Genomic DNA, 20,000 nt, shown 5'->3' with positions numbered 1-20,000 from the left:
CCTGGATAGTCACTCGAGTACCTCTAAGAATCCCTGTAGGGATTCTCTGTGAAACCTTCAAGGAACTCCTTAACTAAACATGGTTATTCATTTTTCTCCTGCTCTTCTTTGCTCCTTTTTCTGGGTGGTGACGTTTCTCCTTCGTCGTCACTACATCTCTTGACAGCCTTGACAACGACATCTTCGAAAGCCTCTAACAATTTTTCCTTGTCTAGTTGCTTCTCCTTCAGTTCTTCTTGCTTCTCCTTCAGTTCTTCTTGCTTCTCCTTCAGTTCTTCTAATAGGTTCTTAATTTCATCCATTCTGTCCTCAATATCTTCTCTTGGGGGAGAGACATTTTCCTTTTCATCGTGAGGATAGACAGGCATAATCATGGCGATGGCTTCCTCTTCAGTGATCGTGTACGCCTCCTTTGGGATAACAATCCTTCCTTGATCTGGTTCCTCTTCAGCCAAAACGGGTTCTATGCTTTCAGAGGCTGGTGTGAATTTAGGGATTGTTTCTTGATTTGTGAGAGGTTTTCTGTAGAAGAGTTCTTTATATACACAGTTACGGGGAAGCTTCAATTGATAATTTTCATTCACCTTCTCCCAACCCGGATAAACAATCAGAGAATTCCAGTTAGTGACTCTTGAGCAGGCAACATACAGTTGTCCATGGGCAAAACATTGAGCCGAATCCAAAAGAAGTCCACAACGATCAAACGTTTGCCCTTGAGATTTGTTTATAGTCATAGCATAGCACAATTTAACGGGAAATTGCTTACGCTTGAAACGTGCTGGAGTGTCCGTAGCTTCAAGAGTAATTCGTGGGAGTAAAACTTGTTCACCCCTATATGAGCCTCCTAAAATTTTCCCCACTATAATATTTTTCTGAAGATTAGTCACCATTACTCGAGTGCCGTTACACAATTTAGGTGGACATATGTTTCTCATAACCATGACAACGCTCCCGATTTTCACTTTCAATTCGTGAGGGGGAATAGATGGACTCGTTAACGCATTGAAAACAGATGTCTGAATGTCCACCCCCTCTTCAGCAGCGACATCCATACTCATATAGACCTTCTCCCGTTCTTTAGATTTTTCATAAACTATCGAATTTATTCTGTCAACGTCATCGTTAGTAGGAGAAATTATAGCTCTCTTCTCAAAATACAGAGAATTCAAGTGGTTTTCTTCCAAATTGTCGTAAACTTTTTCAACCAATTCATTACGGGTTTGAACGGTGATTCCAAATTTTTCAGGGAGCTCTGTGGGGCCACTTTCCCCTGTACCTAAAGCTAATAGATTCTTTGCAAATGTCTTGTTTTCGATATCGTTAGCGTTGAGTCTCACGTTGTGTGTGAGTTCCAGCTTTATCAAATCATCCCAGAAATAACTGGACTTTATACAATATTCGAGTTCGTCATTCTTTCCCCCTCCTCGTATCACAGGGAGAATTTGACGGAAATCACCTGCGCAGACAAAAACAATTCCTCCCATGAACTTTTCTTCTTCTAATATGTCTCGCAGAGTTATGTCAAGGGCTGTTAGCGTATTCTTGTTTGCCATTACCACTTCCTCCCACACTATTAAAGACGTCATCTTTAAGAGTTTTGCCAATTCTGAATTTTTCCTAACACCACAGGCACGAACCTCGTTATATTCCATTAGCGGAATCTTAAACATGTTATGTGCCGTTCTTCCTCCATATAAAACTGTTGCTGCAATACCTGAAGAAGCAACAGCCAAGGCAATTTTTCCATGTGAACGAACAGTGTCCAGTAAAGTATTCAGAACAAAAGACTTTCCGGTTCCTCCGGACGCATCGATAAAAATTCCATTATTCGCATACTTTTTAGAGTTTTCAATTCGTGCCAACACAGTATCGTAACAATGTCTCTGTTTATTATTTAGGAGAGCAGACTTTTCTTTAACTTCCTCTGCTAATTTCTCTTTATTGTAGGATCTTTCCCTTCGTATGATATTTGTTGTCTTTTCACCGCCACTGGAAGCTGGGAGCCCGTACTGATCAATATTGCCACCCCCACAATTCCAGACATGTTCCTGTATATCATCTAGACTCTAGAGCATCGAGATTTATTTCGTCGTTATACTCTGTCAATTTGTAGTGATGCAAAAAGTCACTGGCGAACAAATCTTAGTTTCTTCCCAAATGGTTGATTGATCTTCGAGATCCGAGAAGACTAACATACTCGCATACGTGGCTCTTAATTGTCTGCGATCGTTTGTGTGGTTGATAATTTCCATTATGGTTGTCTTCCAAGTTTCTTCGTCGTTTAGAAGACCCATTGCTTTGACAGCTTCTCTGTATGAAGAATAACTTTGCCCTTCGATGGTTCGAAGATCTTTAAAGGACTTAGGACCTTTCTTGTGTGTTAAAAGAAGCCTCATATAGAAAAGTTCAACAGTTTTATTTGTAACAGCTCTTATCCTTCCTAGAGCAGACGAACGCGTTTTTCGCTCTACCCAAACTGAGTTCTTATTATCATATAGGAAGTGGTTAGGCAACTGGTGGTAACACAAATCTGCTGCGAATTCGTTGTGTGCACACAATTTGAAGAAGGCCGTTAAGTGGGTATCCTTGGAAATCTTCTTCTTAATTTCTGCCTCTGAAAGGTGTTCATTGAAAAACACTTCGTTTTCACCTTCTAGGTGTAAGTCCAGAGTGAATACAGCAGGGTAACTCTTATGGATAGGGAATTTAAATGATTATTTTTTACTTCATTTACGGTATCGCTGTCGCCAGTTTTCGTAAAGAGTATACGATCGCAACCTTTGTTTACATACTTTGTGACATAAGCGATACACTTAATAGAATTTGAGCACTCAACATTTATATGAGCATTGTACTTCAAGCATAGATACGGGTTACAGGGAACAACCCACGAATTATCCACTGTAACTGCCTGCCCTTTAACTTTTTTAACGAATGAATGTCCTCCCTCTCCCACAGATCTTCTTTTGTACAATGGATAACCGTTATTTCCAAAGAAAGTAGTATCTCTGCACACCTTAGGGAAGTCTTTTCCACACTTTTGTCTGGATCCGTGTTTTCCTTGGCAACACGCGTTTGATTCATCGTAGCCCTTGCAGGGACCGTGTATCATATTCGTTGTTACAATTTCGTGTAATCTTGGTTCTTTAGTTTTATCAGGTATTTCGGCTGAAATTAGTTTTTCTATTAAATCATTGGTTACGCGGTGTTCCATCCACAAAAGAATATGGACGTGAGGGAGACCTCTTTTTTGCCACTCAGTGCTATAGAGATGTGCTTTTACGCGGCCAAAGATATGTTTCTTAGTTAAATCGTCCATCAGAGCATCAACTTTCAGCTTGAAAATCCGACTAACCAAATCTGGACGATCGCAGGGTTGAACGGAACCTTTACTTGTACATGCGATTGCTTCTTGAAGCTCCTTCCATTGTGGATTCATCGTGAATGTGATAAAAAAGTCTGGAGACCCATACGAAGTAACAAATGCTAAAGCATCTTGTTGCCGCTCCTTCATGTATCTTGGTCCCCCGACAAATGATGCAGGTATGATTACCCGCTGTCCGGAACTTTGGCTGTCTTCTCCTCGTAAAATGTCGGCACGTTCCTTTCGTATTTCTTTTTGGTTCATTTCAATGAATGACAACCTATTAGCCTCTGCTTTTACGTAATTATCAACAACGAATTGTTGGAATAAACGTCTCCCTTTGGTCAAATAATTAAATTGCCCTTCCCTCTCCATATAAAGAGAGGAATAGTACATGCAAGGAGTAAGAACGTTGTACGTCTTAGTGGTACGTCTACTCTCACTACATTCTACTTTATCGAACTTAGTCATTTTGTAAGAATGGCCGAGGTCACCATTCAGAAACAAAAGAGGATATTGAAAACTGTCATAAAAATAATTGTTGTGCTTCACAAATCTAAGGTTATATTTGGAACCTTCTTTAGGAGAGCTTATCATTATCTGCAAATGATCTTTGGAAGGATCAAGATTGACAATGGCACCAACTTGTGAGGAAGAAGAGGGAAGATGATAAACTCCTTTGTGTTCACGGGTGCTGAACTTTTCAGCAGCATGTAAAGTGATGGACATTTTAGGAACATCGCCATATTTTTTTATGTGAGCTTCCATTAATTGTTTTGCCGATTCAAGTTCTTTCAACATACCTGAAAGGCACGCATTATTTTGTAACATGTAATCGTACAAACATGTGATTATTTCTTCATTCTCTTCGTAAACTTTCTCTTCACGGGCACGCCGTTTCTCTGTTTCCTTACCTGTTTTGTTAGCGTTACCGTAAAAATTTTTGAAATTCAAAGAACGCAGTTTAATTTGTTGATCTCTGTCATGATAAAAATATAGGTCCAGGAAAGAACTATCTTTTTTCCAAAATGGCTTCGCTTTTGATCTGTTATTAGTTTCGAATACTTCTTCTGTTATCCCGTTTCGTAATATTTGAGGTTTCAATGAACCTATCTTGTGGTATATTTTTTCTTGTATCTTGTAACACATTGCCGATTCAGCTGCATTTTCAAATCTACTTGAAGTCGAAAAAGACGTAAAGGAAAATATTAAATTGAAGCCAGCCAAATGTTTCAAAAAACGCTCAGATAAAGAGGAACTCCCATCATAAAATCCTCTAATTGTATTGTTTTTTATTTCTGAAGGAACCAATGAGGGGGTCTGACCTACATTGCAACAGATTGTTTTAATTTCTCCTTTCCACAGCAAAGCTTTACAAATTTTGCACTTGAAATCTCCTAACTGACCAATGTAATGTTGAACGGTTTTCCTTTCAGCGCTTTCCAGTAAAGATCCAATAAGTTTCTCCTTGACAATTTCATGCGAATCCAGCTCCGGAACTTTCAAGTGGCGTTCAATGCGTTCTTTCCTCATCTTGCTTAAAAGGTCTTTTTCTTCATTGGATAATTTCTGAATTTCTGTTTCATCTCTTAAAGAAGCTTTAACTTTCTTAAGCACCAAAAGCTTGATTGCTTTTTCTTTTTTTAATTTTTCTCTTTCCTCAAGTTTTAGAAGCCTTTCTCGTACCTGTTCTTCGTGCTTTAGTTTCTTTTCTAATCTTTTTTCTTCTCGCGATTTTTTTGCCTCTAAATTTTTGAATCTCGCTAGGAATTTCAGGTACGGTTTCTACAACTGTTACTGTGGGCGCATCTCCCTCTTCATTATCTTTTTTTTCTTGAGCTTTCTTGTTTATAATTTGCTCTTTCACCTTTTTAACTGCATACTTGTTCTTGCGCTTAGCGCGCTGATATGCCCTATATGAAACATCCAGGTAATGCATCTGATAATCTCTGTGGTTACTTTTACCGCCGTGTTTAGTGAAACTTTTATAACCGGTAAAATAGTGCTTCATGAAACCCTTTGCTGTCTCTTCTGTTATTTCACCATCGAAAAGTTCTAATTCATTAAATTTTCCATCATTGTATTCAAAATCTTTACAATTCCTCATAAATGCATTAAAGTTTATAACTTTCCGATGAAACTCCTTAATCGATTCGGTCACTGAGAAAGTCTTTGTGTTGTTGTAAAGATCGGGAAATGTTTTCGCATGTCCTGATCGTAAGATGTTTAGTAACTTCATATTCTTGCGCAAACTAACCCTGGGAATTCTCTTACAATCAGTCACCCATTTCCAAAAGTGGCGTTGCCGCCTTTTCTTCAACACTGAATCTGCCATTTGTTCAAAATTGAACCTTCTGAAAACACACCCTTACACCCACCCGATGTCCCCAAAATACCACGGATTGAAAAACGGGAAAAACTGGAAAGACTTTATTTTTTAAGTTACATTGATATATATATATACATATATATATATATAATTATATATATAAGTATATATGTATATATATATATTATATTTATATATATATATATAACAGTATATATATATATATATATATACATATATACATATGTACATATATATATGTATATATATATATATATATGTATGTATACTGTATATATATGCATATATATAAATATATATATATATATATATATATATATATATATTTGTGTGTGTGTGTGTGTGTGTGTGTGTGTGTGTGTGTGTGTGTGTGTGTGTGTGTGTGTGTGTGTTTACCTAGTTGTATCTTACGGGAAGGGGAACTACGCTTGTGGTGTCCCGCCTTTGTATCTCGCAGTGTCTAGTTTGCTCTTAAATTTGTATATGGTTTTTGCACACACTATTGTTTCGTCCAGTTTGTTCTAAGTGTCCACCACTCTATGTGGAAAACTTTTTCTTCAGATCTCTTCTATGACTATCTTTTTTGAGTTTTGTGTGTGTGTGTGTGTGTGTGTGTGTGTGTGTGTGTGTGTGTGTGTGTGTGTGTGTGTGTGTGTGTGTGTGTGTGTGTGTGTGTGTGTGTGTGTGTGTGTGTGTGTTTATTTACCTAGTTGTATTTTACGGGAAGAGAGCTATACTCGTAGTGACCCTCTTTTGTATCTTTCCGCATCCATTTTGTTCTTAAAATCTTGTATAGTTTTAGCACTCACTGTTTCTTCATTCAGTTTGTTCTAGATATCTATCACTCTGTGTAGGAAGCTATTCTTTTTCAGTGTGTGTGTATTCACTTGGTCTTTGGATCACGTGTTGGACTCATGATCGATAGCTATTTCCCTCCTGGAAGAGAGCTCAGAGCTCGTAGGTCCGATCTATGGGTAATGCTATGACCTTGCACACACACACACACACACCCAACTCCCCGCCCACGAGAGTTGGAGTAACACCCCTCAGCGCTGCGATACTGATATTATTTCAGCCCCGGGCGAGAGTCGAACCCGGACCTCCGTAGTGGCAGGCCAGAGCTCTAACCACAGCGCCATGAGAGGTGTGTGTGTGTGTGTGTGTGTGTGTGTGTGTGTGTGTGTGTGTGTATGTGTGTGTGTGTGTGTGTATTTACCTAGTTATATTTTGCGGGAAGGGGAGCTATGCTCGTGATGTCCCACCATTGTATCTCGCAGTGTCTAGTTTGCTTTTAAACTCATGAATGGTTTTAGCGCATACTATTTCATTATCCAATTTGTTCCAAGTGTCCAAAATTCTATGTGGAAAACTGTTTTTCTTAAGTTCTCTTCTATAGCTATGATTTTTTATTTTCTTTCCGTGTCCTCTTGTGTTTCTCTTGTCCCAGTTAAGTAAGTCCTCTCTATCAAGTATCTCTGTGCCTTTCATGATTCTGTAGATGGTCAATAGGTCACTTCTCTCTCTTCTTTGCTCCAGTGTCGGTAACTCCAGTTTAGCTAATCTCTCATTGTATGATAGGTTTGCAAGTGCAGGTGCCATTTTTGTAGCTGCTCTTTGGATTCTTTCTATTTTCTTTATATTCTTTTTTGGTATTGGGGGACCACAATGTCGCCGCATACTCTAGTCTAGGCCTTATCAATGTAACCAATATTTTTTTTTACTATGTCTTCGTCCAAGTATGCAAATGCCCCTTTTATTGATCTTAGCAAGTTGTAAGTCTCCCCGACAATTTTGTTAATCTGTTTATCATAGGACAAGTCGTTCGTGATAATTACTCCCAAATCTTTTTCGGATCCTACTTTCTTTACTTCCTTGGTTCCAATTGTATATTTTCCTGATATTCACTTTTTGCTTTTTCCAAACTCCACTATGCTACACTTCTTAGTATTAAAGTCCACTTCCCATTTCTGACTCTTGTTCCATACCCTGTTTAGGTCTTCTTGCAGTACTTCACAGTCCTTATCAGTTTCTACTTTCCTTAACAGTTTGGCGTCGTCAGCAAAGAAGATCATGTAACAGTTCACGTCCTCGTCCATGTTATTCATATAGATAACAAACATTATTGGTGCCAGTACAGATCCTTGCGGTACTCCAATGATCACCTCTTTCCAATCTGAATATTTTTCTCTGAGCACTACTCTCATCTTTCCACAAGTAAGGAAGTCCTCCATCCATTGTGTGTGTGTGTGTGTGTGTGTGTGTGTGTGTGTGTGTGTGTGTGTGTGTGCATGTATTTACGTAGTTGTATTTACCTAGCTGTATTTTACGGGAAGGTGAGCTATGCTCGTAGTGTCCCGTCTCCATATCTCGTTTTACCCAGACTGTTTTTATAAATTCGTGTATCATTTTTGCACACACCACATTCTCATCTAACTTGTTCCAAACGTCTGTTATCCTGTGGGGAAAGCTGTTTTTTCAGGTCTCTTCTATAATTGTCTTTTTTTCCGTATCCATTTCTATCTCTACTATCCCATTTTATTAGATCCTCTCTATCAATAATTTCCACGCCTTTCATGATTCTATAAATAGTTATCATGTCTCCTCTCTCTCTTCTTTGCTTCAATGTCTGTAGCTCAAGTTTTGCCAGCCTCTCCTTATATGGTATTTCTGAGAGCGTTGGTGCCAATTTCGTAATTGCTCTTTGCATTCTTTCAAGTTTTGTTATACATTTTTTGTACTTGGTGACCACGTCGTCGCTGCATACTCCAGTCTTGGTCTTATCAAAGTGACTAGTATTTTCTTCACCATTTTCTTCATCCAGGTATGTAAATGCCACTTTGATTGGTCTTATTAAATAATAAGTTTCTCCCAATATTTTGTCTATACGTTTCTCAGGAGACATATTATTCATAATAATGATTCCCAGGTTCTTCTCATTTTCCACTTTTTTATTTCTTCCATCTCCCACTTCCTACTCCATTCCCATACTTTATTGAGATCACTCTGCAGCGACTCATAATCTTCTTCAGTGTTCACTTTTTTCAACAGTTTTGCATCCTCTGCAAAGAGGCTCATATAACTTTCAATTCCTTTATCCATATCATTAATATATATAGCAAACATTATTGGGGCCAGAACTGTTCCTTGTGGAACTCCACTAATCACTTCATCCCAATTAGAATGTTTGTCTCTTATCACCACTCTCATTTTTCTTTCATGCAAGAAGGTCTTCCATCCACACCAGTAGTTTGCCCTGTATTCCTCCTGCAGTTTCTAATTTCTTTAGCAATTTCTGATGTGGCACCATATCAAAAGCTTTTTTCAGGTCTAGAAATACACAATCAGCCCATCCATCTCTTTCTTGCAATATATCTATTAGTCTTGAATAGAAACACATCAAGTTTGTGACACATAATCTTCCTTGTCTAAACCAAAATTGCCTCGGATTTAGTACACTTTTTTTTTTTCCAAATGCTTTACTTATTTAATTTTGATCATTCTTTTACAAATTTTAGCTACCGTACTTGTAAGACAGACCGGTCTTCCTTGTTTCCCCCTTTATATATTGGTACTATATATGCTCTTTTCCAATCTTCTGGAACTTTTCCTTCTTTCAATGAACTATTTATTAGACCATGTATTTTGTCTGTTAGTTCATTCCTGCATTCTCTCAAAATCCAGTTTGCCATTTCATCTGGATCATGCGATATCCTGACATCGAGATTACTCAAGTGATTTATCATTTCTTTCCGTGTTATTTCTATCTCTTTCATAGGGGGGACTTTCTCCTCCCACTCGAAACCTCTAAGTTGTATGTTCTCCTTCCTAAACACTGATTTAAAATGCTTGTTAATAATTTTTGCCATTTCTATTTCCTCTGTGTATTCAACTCCTTGTCGTAGTTTCTCTAATTCTTGTTTGTTTTTCAGTTTGTTGTTTACAAGTCTGTAAATAGTTTTGGTTGATCTTTACATTTTTCTATGACATCCTTTTCGTATTTTCTCTTTTCTTCTCTAAGCACTTGCACATATTGGCTTCTATAACCGGTATATATTTTCCATTTTTCGGGTCTTTTGTCTTTTGAAAAACAAAAACAAAAAATAATGTAATAAATCCAAGATAATTTGGATTTAGACAAGGACGATCATGCGTCACAAACTTAATGTGTAATACAAGAAAGAGATGGATGGGCTGATTGTGCATTTCTAGACCTGAAAAAAGCTTTTGATAAGGTGCCATATAAGAAATTGCTAAAGAAATTAGAAACTGCAGGAAGAATAAAGGGCAAACTACTCAAGTGGATGGAAGACTTCTTGCATAAAGAAAAACGAGAGTGGTGATAAGAGAGAAGCACTCTAATTGGGATGAAGTGATTAGTGGAGTTCCACAAGGAACAGTTCTGGCCCCAATAATGTTTGCTATATATATTATTGATATGGATAAAGGAATTCAAAGTTATATGACCTTCTTTGCGGATGATACAAAACTGTTGAAAAAAGTGAACAATGTAGAAGATAGTGAGTCGCTGCAGAGTGATCTCAAGAAAGTATGAGAATGGAGTAGGAAGTGGGAGATGGAATTCAATATTAAGAAGTGTAATATAATGGAATTTGGAAGAAGCAAAAAAAGAAGTTGGATCATATAAATTGGGAGAGGAAGAATTTAAAAAAGTAGAAAATGAGAAGGACCAGGGAGTCATTATCATGGATAATATGTCCCCTGAGAAACATATCAACAAATTTTTTGGAGAAACTTATGATTTAATAAGAACAATCAAAGTGGCATTTACATACCTGGATGAAGAAATGGTGAAGAAAATACTAGTCATTTTGATAAGACCAATATTGGAGTATGCAGCAACGACGTGGTCACCAAGTACAAAAAATGTATAACCAAACTTTAAAGAATGCAAAGAGCAATTACGAAATTGGCACCAACACTCTCAGAACTATCATATGAAGAGAGACTAGCAAAACTTGAGCTACAGACATTAGAGCAAAGAAGAGAGAGGGAGGGGACTTGATGAATATTTATAGAATCATGAAAGGCATAGAAACTATTGATAGAGAGGATATAATAAAATGGAGTGGTAGAGATACAAGAGGACACGGAAAGAAAATCAAGAAAGACAGTTATAGAAAAGCCCTGAAAAAGAACAGCTTTCCCCACAGGGTAATAGAGGTTTGGAAAAGTTTGATGAAAATGTGGTGTGTGAAAAAACGCTACACGAATTTAAAAACAATCTAGATAAAACGAGATATGAAGACCCACGAGCATAGCTCCCCTTCCCGTAAAATACAAGTAGGTGAACACACACACACACACACACACACACACACACACACACACACACACACACACACACACACACACACACACACACACACACGGCCCGGTGGCGGATTGGTAAAGCACTGGCCTCACAAGCCGGAGAACCGGGGTTCGATTCCCCGGCCGGGCGGAGACAAGTTGAGTTTGTCTCCTTTCACGTGTAGCCCCTGTTCACCTAGCAGCGAGTAGGTACGGGACGTTAGTCAAGGAGTTGTGACCTTGCATTCCCGGTGTGTGGAGTGTGAGTGGTCTCAGACCTACCCAGAGATCTGCTAATAATGAGCTCTGAGCTCACTGCCGTAGGGTGGTGTCTGGCTGTCTCGAAAAGAGGCTGCAGCAGATCCGAGGTGAATACACACACACACACACACACACACATACACACACACACACACACACACACACACACACACACACACACACACACACACACACACACACACACACACACACACACACACACACACACACACACACACACACACACACACACACACACACACACACACAGACACACACACACACACACACGGCATAGAAATTACTGATAGAGAGAATCTGATAAAATGGGATGACAGAAATACAAGAGGACACGGAAAGAAAATAAAAAAAGACAGCTATAGAAGAGATTTGAAAAAGAACAGCTTTCCTCACAGAGTAATAGACAGTTGGAACAAGTTAGATGAGAAAGTGGTGTGTGCAAAAACAATACATGAATTTAAAAATAGTTTAGATAAAATGAGATATAAAGACGGGACACTACGAGCATAGTTCCCCTTCCCGTAAAATACAACTAGGTAAATACACACACACACACACACACACACACACACACACATAAACAAAAAAAATTGGAGAAACTTATGATTTGATAAGAACAATCAAAGTGGCATTTACATACCTGGATGAAGAAATGGTGAAGAAAATATTAATCACTTTGATAAGACCAAGATTGGAATATGCAGCAACGATGTGGTCACCAAATACAAAAAAATGTATAACAAAACTTGAAAGAATACAAAGAGCAATTACAAAATTGGCACCAACACTCTCAAAACTATCATATGAAGAGAGACTAGCAAAACTTGAGCTACAGACACTAGAGCAAAGAAGAGAGAGAGGAGATTTGATAGCTATTTACAGAATCATGAAAGGCATGGAAATTACTGATAGAGAGAATCTGATTAAATGGGATGATAGAAATACAAGAGGACACGGGAAGAAAATAAAAAAAGACAGCTATAGAAGAGATGTGAAAAAGAACAGCTTTCCTCACAGAGTAATAGACAGTTGGAACAAGTTAGATGAGAAAGTAGTGTGTGCAAAAACAATACATGAATTTAAGAATAGTTTAGATAAAATGAGTTATAAAGACGGGACCCCACGAGCATAGCTCCCCTTCCCGTAAAATACAACTAGGTAAATACAACTAGGTAAATACAACTAGGTAAATACAACTAGGTAAATACAACTAGGTAAATACAACTAGGTAAATACACACACACACACACACACACACACACACACACACACACACACTCTCTCTCTCTCTCTCTCTCTCTCTCTCTCTCTCTCACACACACACACACACACACACACACACACACACACACACACACACACACACACACACACACACACACACACACACATCGGTCGAAGTGACAACGAAGTTTGGAACTCCAGGAAACCTTCAAGTTTCATCGATCTCAACAACGAGGGAGTACCTTTGTTGTATTAATAGGGAAGGGAAAAGCTCGTGGTGTAGTGGGAATGTGAAGAAAAAGGTGAAAGAGAGGGATTACTAAGGAAAATGGAAGAAATGAGAAAGGGGACGAACGGTCCCCGGATGTTAACAAGAGGGGTGCAGAACACACAGACGAGGAAGAACAAGGAAGCAGAAGTGTCAAAAGCAGAAATATAGATAATAGCAGATCAATGGAAAGAGAAGATAACTGTTTTTGTGGATTTAAGGAGGGAGGAGGTGACAACCTTCCCCAACTAGTAAATCTAGAGGAGAAAAAAGAAAAAAAAAAAAAAAAAAAAAAAAAAAAAAATGGGAGGTCAGGTTTAACCAATTAAGACTAGTTATCTAAAGAGTTGATAAACTGGAAGAACTAAAGAAGGAGAATCAAAACCTAACTAAAGAAGTAGAAGAATTAAAAAGACAGTTAAGGGAAGTAAAGGATGAGAATGAGGAATTAAAGAGGGATAATAAAGAGAATAAAGAGTCCAAAGGAAAAGAGGTAGGTGGTTGGAAAAAAGTACAAGAGAACAATAAAATTGAATTTAGAGGTATAGTGGAACAGCAGATGAAAGAACAAACTAAGGACATAGTTATTAAAGTGATGAGGGAGAAGGAGAAGAGACTTAGAGACTTAGAGACTAAGAGACTTAGCGGATAAAAAGAAATGTATAATTATATTAGGGATGGAAGAGAAGTATAAACCAAATAGGACTGCAAGAATAAAACAGGAAAAGGAAAAAATAAATAAGATATTAGAAGAAGTTAAAGAAGATGAACCAGAAACATGGAAACAAATAGAAGAAATATATATACTAGAGAAATACAAAAGAGATAAGACCAGACCAATTAAAGTTAAATTTAAGTCACAAACGACAGCAGGCAATATCTTAGCAAAAACAGGGAAACTAGCAGACAGTGATCAATATAAACGGGTATGGATAAAAAGAGAAATGAATAAAAATGAAAGAGAAGATGAGAAAACAAAAAGACTAGAAGCAAAAGAAGAAAAAAAAACGAGAAAAGAACAGAGTCAAAGAGAAATTCTATTGGAGAGTAGTGAATATGAAAGTGAGGAAATGGTTCATAGCAGAGAAAAACAGAAGGAAAACAGAAAACACGATGGAAGTAGCAGAAAATTAAAAGTGTCTTACACAAATATAGATGGCTGAATAACAGCTTTAAACGAACTGAATGATTACCTGAAGGAAAAAGTATCGGACATAATGGGAATTGTAGAGACAAAATTGAAAGGTCCAAACAGTATAGGACATGGTGCTTATAATTATTGGATTATAAACAGAGAGGTAAAACAAGGAGGTGGAGTTATTTTCCTGACTAAGAAGGATATAAATGTGAGGAATGTCAGATATGGAAAAAATAGAGATGATTAAGATGGAAGTGGAGGACAGGAATGGGAAGAGCAGGAAGTTTGTAGTTAATTATGTGCCTCCTAAAACGGCTTCGTGGGAAGAGAAAGAACACAAAAATATGTTAGAAGACACAAGGATAACACTAAATAAGATAATGGAAGATGTAGGAAGAATAGTTATAATGGGTGACATTAATTGTAAAGAAATCTGCTGGGAAGAGATGACAGTGAAGGGTGGAAACGACCTATGGGGAAATGTACTACTTGATATTATTATAGAACATACAATGACGCACTGGATACAAGAGAACACTAGGTCTAGAAATGAGAAAGAACCATCGAGACTGGACCTAATAATCACATCAGAACCCGAAATAAGGGACAAGATTGAATATAAGACAACAATAAGTAAAAGTGACCACATATTGGTTGAACTGGAATTAAATAAGAAAAAATTACACGAAAAAAACGAACAATATGTATGATTTTTTTTTTTTTTTTTTATAATAAAATAAGAGAATCCTTTCAAAAACAGACTGGGAAAGAATACCGTACACAAGGAGGAAACAACAGTAGAAGAGAAATGGAATATTTTGACAAAAAATTATAAAGGAGTGGAAAAGTACGTTCCAAGACAAAATCAAGAAAAAAGAATATGTAAAGTGTTGGTACAACAAAAGATGTAGAGAGTTAAAAAGATAAAGCTTGGATAAAATGAAAAAAAGACAAAAGACCTGAAAAATGGAAAATATATACTAGTTATAGAAATGAATATGTGTACAGAGAAGAAAAGAGAAAAAACGAAAAAGATGTCATAGAAAAACGTAAAGATCAACCAAAACTATTTTACAGATTTGTAAACAACAAACTGAAAAACAAACAAGAATTAGAGAAACTACGACAAGGAGTTGAATACATAGAGGAAATAGAAATGGCAGAAATTATGAACAAGCATTTTAAATCGGTGTTTATGAGGGAGAACATACAGCCTAGAGATATCGAGTGGGAGGAGAAAGTCCCCCCCTATGAAAGAGATAGAAATAACAAGGAAAGAAATAATGAATCACTCGAGTAATCTCGATGTCAGAATATCGCATGATCCAGATGAAATGGCAAACTGGATTTTGAGAGAATGCAGGAATGAACTAACAGATAAAATACATAGTCTAATAAACAGTTCATTGAAAGAAGGAAAAGTTCCAGAAGATTGGAAAAGAGCAAATATAGTACCAATATATAAAGGGGGAAACAAGGAAGACCTTACTAACTATAGACCGGTCTCTCTTACAAGTACCATAGCTAAAATTTGTGAAAGAATGATCAAAATTAGATGGGCAAGGTATTTGGAGAAAAACAACATACTAAATCCAAGGTAATTTGGGTTTAGACAAGGACGATCATGCGTCACAAACTTAATGTGTTTCTATTCAAGGCTAATAGATGTAATAGAAGAAAGAGATGGATGGGTTGATTGTGCATTTCTAGACCTGAATAAAGCTTTTGATAAGGTACCACATAAGAAATTGCTAAAGAAATTAGAAACTGCAGGAGGAATACAGGGCAAACTACTGAAGTGGATGGAAGACGTCTTGCATGACAGAAAAAAGAGAGTGGTGATGAAGTGATAAGTGGAGTTCCACAAGGAACAGTTCTGGCCCCAATAATGTTTGCTATACATATTAATGATATGGATAAAGGAATTGAAAGTTATATGAGCTACTTTGCGGATGATGCAAAATTGTTTAAAAAAAGTGAACACTGAAAAAGATTGTGAGTCGCTACAGAATGATCTCAATAAGGTATGGGAATGGAGTAGGAAGTGGGAGATGGAATTCAATATCAAGAAGTGTAGTATAATGGAATTTGGAAAAAGCAAAAAAAGAATAGTGGGATCATATAAATTGGGAGAAGAAGAAATTAAAAAAGTAGAAAATGAGAAGGACCTGGGAGTCCTTATTATGAATAATATGTCCCCTGGACGAAGAAATGGTAAAGAAAATACTAGTCACTTTGATAAGACCAAGATTGGAGTGTGCAGCGACTACGTGGTCACCAAGTACACACACACACACACACACACCCACACACACACACACACACACACCCACACACACACACACACACACACACACACACACACACACACACACACACACACACACACACACACACACATATATATATATATATATATATATATATATATATATATATATATATATATATGTATATATATGTATATACATACATACACATGTATATGTATATATACATGTATATATATACATACATACATATGTATATATATATATAATATATATATATATATATATATGTATATATATACATATATATATATATATATATATATATATATATATATATATATATATATATATATATATATATATGTGTGTGTGTGTGTGTGTATTTACCTAGTTTTACCTAGTTGTATTTTACGGGAAGGGGAGCTATGCTCGTGGGGTCCCGTCTTCATATCTCATTTTATCTAAACTATTTTTAAATTCATGTATTGTTTTTGCACACACCACTTTCTCATCTAACTTGTTCCAACTGTCTATTACTCTGTGAGGAAAGCTGTTCTTTTTCAAATCTCTTCTATAGCTGTCTTTTTTTATTTTCTTTCCGTGTCCTCTTGTATTTCTGTCATCCCATTTTATCAGATTCTCTCTCTCAGTAATTTCTATGCCTTTCATGATTCTGTAAATAGCTATCAAATCTCCTCTCTCTCTTCTTTGCTCTAGTGTCTGTAGTTCAAGTTTTTGTAGTCTCTCTTCATATGATAGTTTTGAGAGTGTTGGTGCCAATTTTGTAATTGCTCTTTGTATTCTTTCAAGTTTTTTTTATACATTTTGTGTGTGTGTGTGTGTGTGTGTGTGTGTGTGTGTGTGTGTGTGTGTGTGTGTGTGTGTGTGTGTGTGTGTGTATTTATTTTACCTAGTTGTATTTACCTAGTTGTAATATACGGGAGGGGAGCTATGCTCGTGATGACCCGTCTTTGTATCTCTCCGCATCAAGTTTTATCTTAAAATCTTGTATAGTGTTAGCACATACTGTTTTGTTGTCTAATTTGTTCCATGTATTTATTGCTCTGTGTGGGAAACTGTTCCTTTTCAAGTTTTTTCTATAACTATCCTTTTTCAATTTTTGTCCGTGTCCTCTTGTTTTACCGTTGTGTGTGTGTGTGTGTGTGTGTGTGTGTGTGTGTGTGTGTGTGTGTGTGTGTGTGTGTGTGTGTGTGTGTGTGTGTGTGTGTGTGTGTGTGTGTGTGTGTGTGTGTGTGTGTGTGTGTGTGTGTTCATCTTTTCAACCACATGCCATCACAGTCGAGACTGACAAGGAGCTCGATGGAAGCATATACATATTTAAGCTAAGGACTCGAACCCAGCTGAGACATAACAAGTGAACAGTGACTTAGACCATATTGCAATGGTCTAAGTCACTGTTCATTTGTTACGTCTCGGCTGGGTTCGAGTCTTTAGCTTGACTACATGCTTCCATTATGCTCCTTGTCAGTCTTGACCATGATGGCATGGAATTAAAGTGAAAATTAATATGGCTGAAAAGATGAATATCTATGGACTGGGGACCATTTAGTGTGAGTATGTATGTATATGTATACACATATATTTAGGTTTCAATCCCCTGCAAATTTTGTTTGTTTTGTGCACACTGAGATTATGGCAATCCATTTTGGAATTTATTTTTTCTATTCCACTGTATATAGCTTTAATTTTATTTCTTAAGTATGACACAAAGAAAAATAACAGAATAGATCAAAAAGGCTAATAACTTGTATGAAACAAGTTAATGCATAATGACATGGATACAGTTGATGATGCAACTGATCTTCTATGGATGAAGTACTTGGTCAAATGAGGTGATCAATTTGGCTAAAGTTATTTGTGCACTGACTATGTAATAGACAAAAGAGCTCTGATCCAATTGCTTCTTTTCAAAGTGGTTAACGTTACATATCTCTGTATGTTTTTCTCTACGATGCTGAGGATGCTACACCAGCAGGATATCCGAGATGAAGAGCTTTGACACTGGGGAACAGTACCTTGGGTCCAAAGATGAGTGCCACAGTGGTAGAGGTGCTCAGCTGAGTTCGCAAGAAGCCAAAAAGAAACTTCATGTCGGGATCAGCTTTTGGGAACAGATACAAGCTGAAAGAAGAAAAGTAAGATGAACGAGGAGATCGTGGTGGCAGAAGGCAATTCTTTATTTATATTGAGATTATTCTAAAAAGGTATGACCAACCACTTTATTTTGTATTTTTGGTTTTGCTTTTCAAAAGTTGCTCCCAAATAAAGTTCAGCTATCTTCATTCCAGACTCTCACACCATTCGCCTTCCCGGTCCTCAACTCTTCCTCTTCCTGCATGTAGGCTTCAAATAATTCAAATTATTTCACCCCAGAAGACGAAGTGAGAGTATATATGAGTATGCTTATATGGTTACAAAAGAGGACGGGGGAGTCATATGAGACGTACAAAGAAAAGAAAAGAGAAGTAAAGCAAAAGGTAAAGGAGGCAAAGAGGAGAGCAGATGTGAAATGGGGTAGGAGTATGACAGAAAATTTTGAAAGTAATAAAAAGATGTTTTGGAAAGAAATAAAGAGAGGAAGAGGAGGCGAATCAAGTAGAGAAGAAAAGGTAAAAGGTACAGATGGAGAGATGATAATGGAAGAGATGGCAGTAAGGGGAAGATGGGCAGAATATTTTAGGGAGTTGCTAAATGTGAAGGAGGATAGGGAAGGAAAGATAGCTGCAGTGGGAAATGCGAAGAAAATGAGAGTGATGAGTGAGGAGAATGGAGGAGAAATAAGGAAGGATGAGGTGAAGGCAGTTGTAAAGATGATGAAAGCAGGTAAGGCACCTGGTCTGGATGGATGCCATGCAGAATTCCTGAAAAAGGGAGGTTCAGTGATAGTGGACTGGTTGGTGAGGTTATTTAATGTTTGCTGGAGAGAGGGTAGAGTACCGGAGGACTGGAGAAGTGCCTGTATAGTTCCTCTTTACAAGGGAAAAGGGGACAAGTGTGAATGTAGTAGTTTCAGAGGGATTAGCCTGTTAAGTGTAGTAGGGAAGGCTTATGGGAGGATCTTAATTGAGAGGATTAGGAGAGGAACAGAGGGAGTAATTGGTGAGGAACAGTGTGGATTTAGGACAGGTAGAGGTTGTGTAGATCAGATCTTTGTGGTAAGACAGATATGTGAGAAAGCTATAGGAAAGGGGAAGGATGTTTTTTGGGCTTTTATGGATCTGGAAAAGGCTTATGATAGGGTAGACAGAAAGGCACTGTGGGAGATTATGCAGATTTATGGGATAGGAGGAAAGCTTCTGGGAGCTGTCAAGAGTTTTTATGAGAGTAGTAGAGCTTGTGTCAGGATTAGAAATGGAGAGAGTGAGTGGTTTGAGGTAAAGGTGGGACTTCGTCAGGGATGCGTTATGTCGCCCTGGCTGTTCAACTTATACATGGATGGGGTGGTGCGAGAGGTGAATGCTAGGGTAGTGGGTCAGGGATTGGAGATGGTTAAAGAAAATGGAGAAAAGTGGGAGGTGAGCCAGCTGTTGTTTGCAGACGACACTGCGCTTGTGGCAGGGTCAGAGGAGGGATTGAGGAAGCTGGTGGCAGAGTTTGGGAGAGTATGTGATAGAAGAAAGCTAAAGATAAATGTAGGTAAAAGTAAGGTGATGAGATGTACAAGGGGTGAAAGTGGCAGTAGACTGGAAGTGAACATTAAGGGAGAGCGACTGGAGGAAGTGGATAGTTTTAGATACTTGGGTGCAAGTGTAGCAGGAAAAGGTGGAGTG

At 37.6% G+C, this 20,000-nt stretch overlaps 1 protein-coding gene across 6 annotated transcripts in view; it reads right to left on the bottom strand.

Annotated features, from left to right (window-relative positions):
* Positions 1–20,000, bottom strand: part of LOC143027304 (putative G-protein coupled receptor CG31760) — a 552,124-nt gene that overhangs the window by 85,249 nt on the left and 446,875 nt on the right. For all 6 annotated transcript variants that reach the window (XM_076188576.1, XM_076188582.1, XM_076188586.1 and 3 more), the window contains one exon: positions 18,246–18,351. In XM_076188576.1, the coding sequence (XP_076044691.1) occupies positions 18,246–18,351 (106 nt within the window). The remainder of the gene's footprint in view (positions 1–18,245; positions 18,352–20,000) is intronic.

Source organism: Oratosquilla oratoria, chromosome 1 (genome assembly GCF_046742065.1).
Source record: "Oratosquilla oratoria isolate Oo_2021 chromosome 1, ASM4674206v1, whole genome shotgun sequence".
In the NCBI taxonomy this organism is placed as follows: Eukaryota; Metazoa; Arthropoda; class Malacostraca; order Stomatopoda; family Squillidae; genus Oratosquilla; species Oratosquilla oratoria.
The sequence above is the reverse complement of the archived record's forward strand: the minus strand, read 5'-3'. Positions and strand labels throughout refer to the sequence as shown.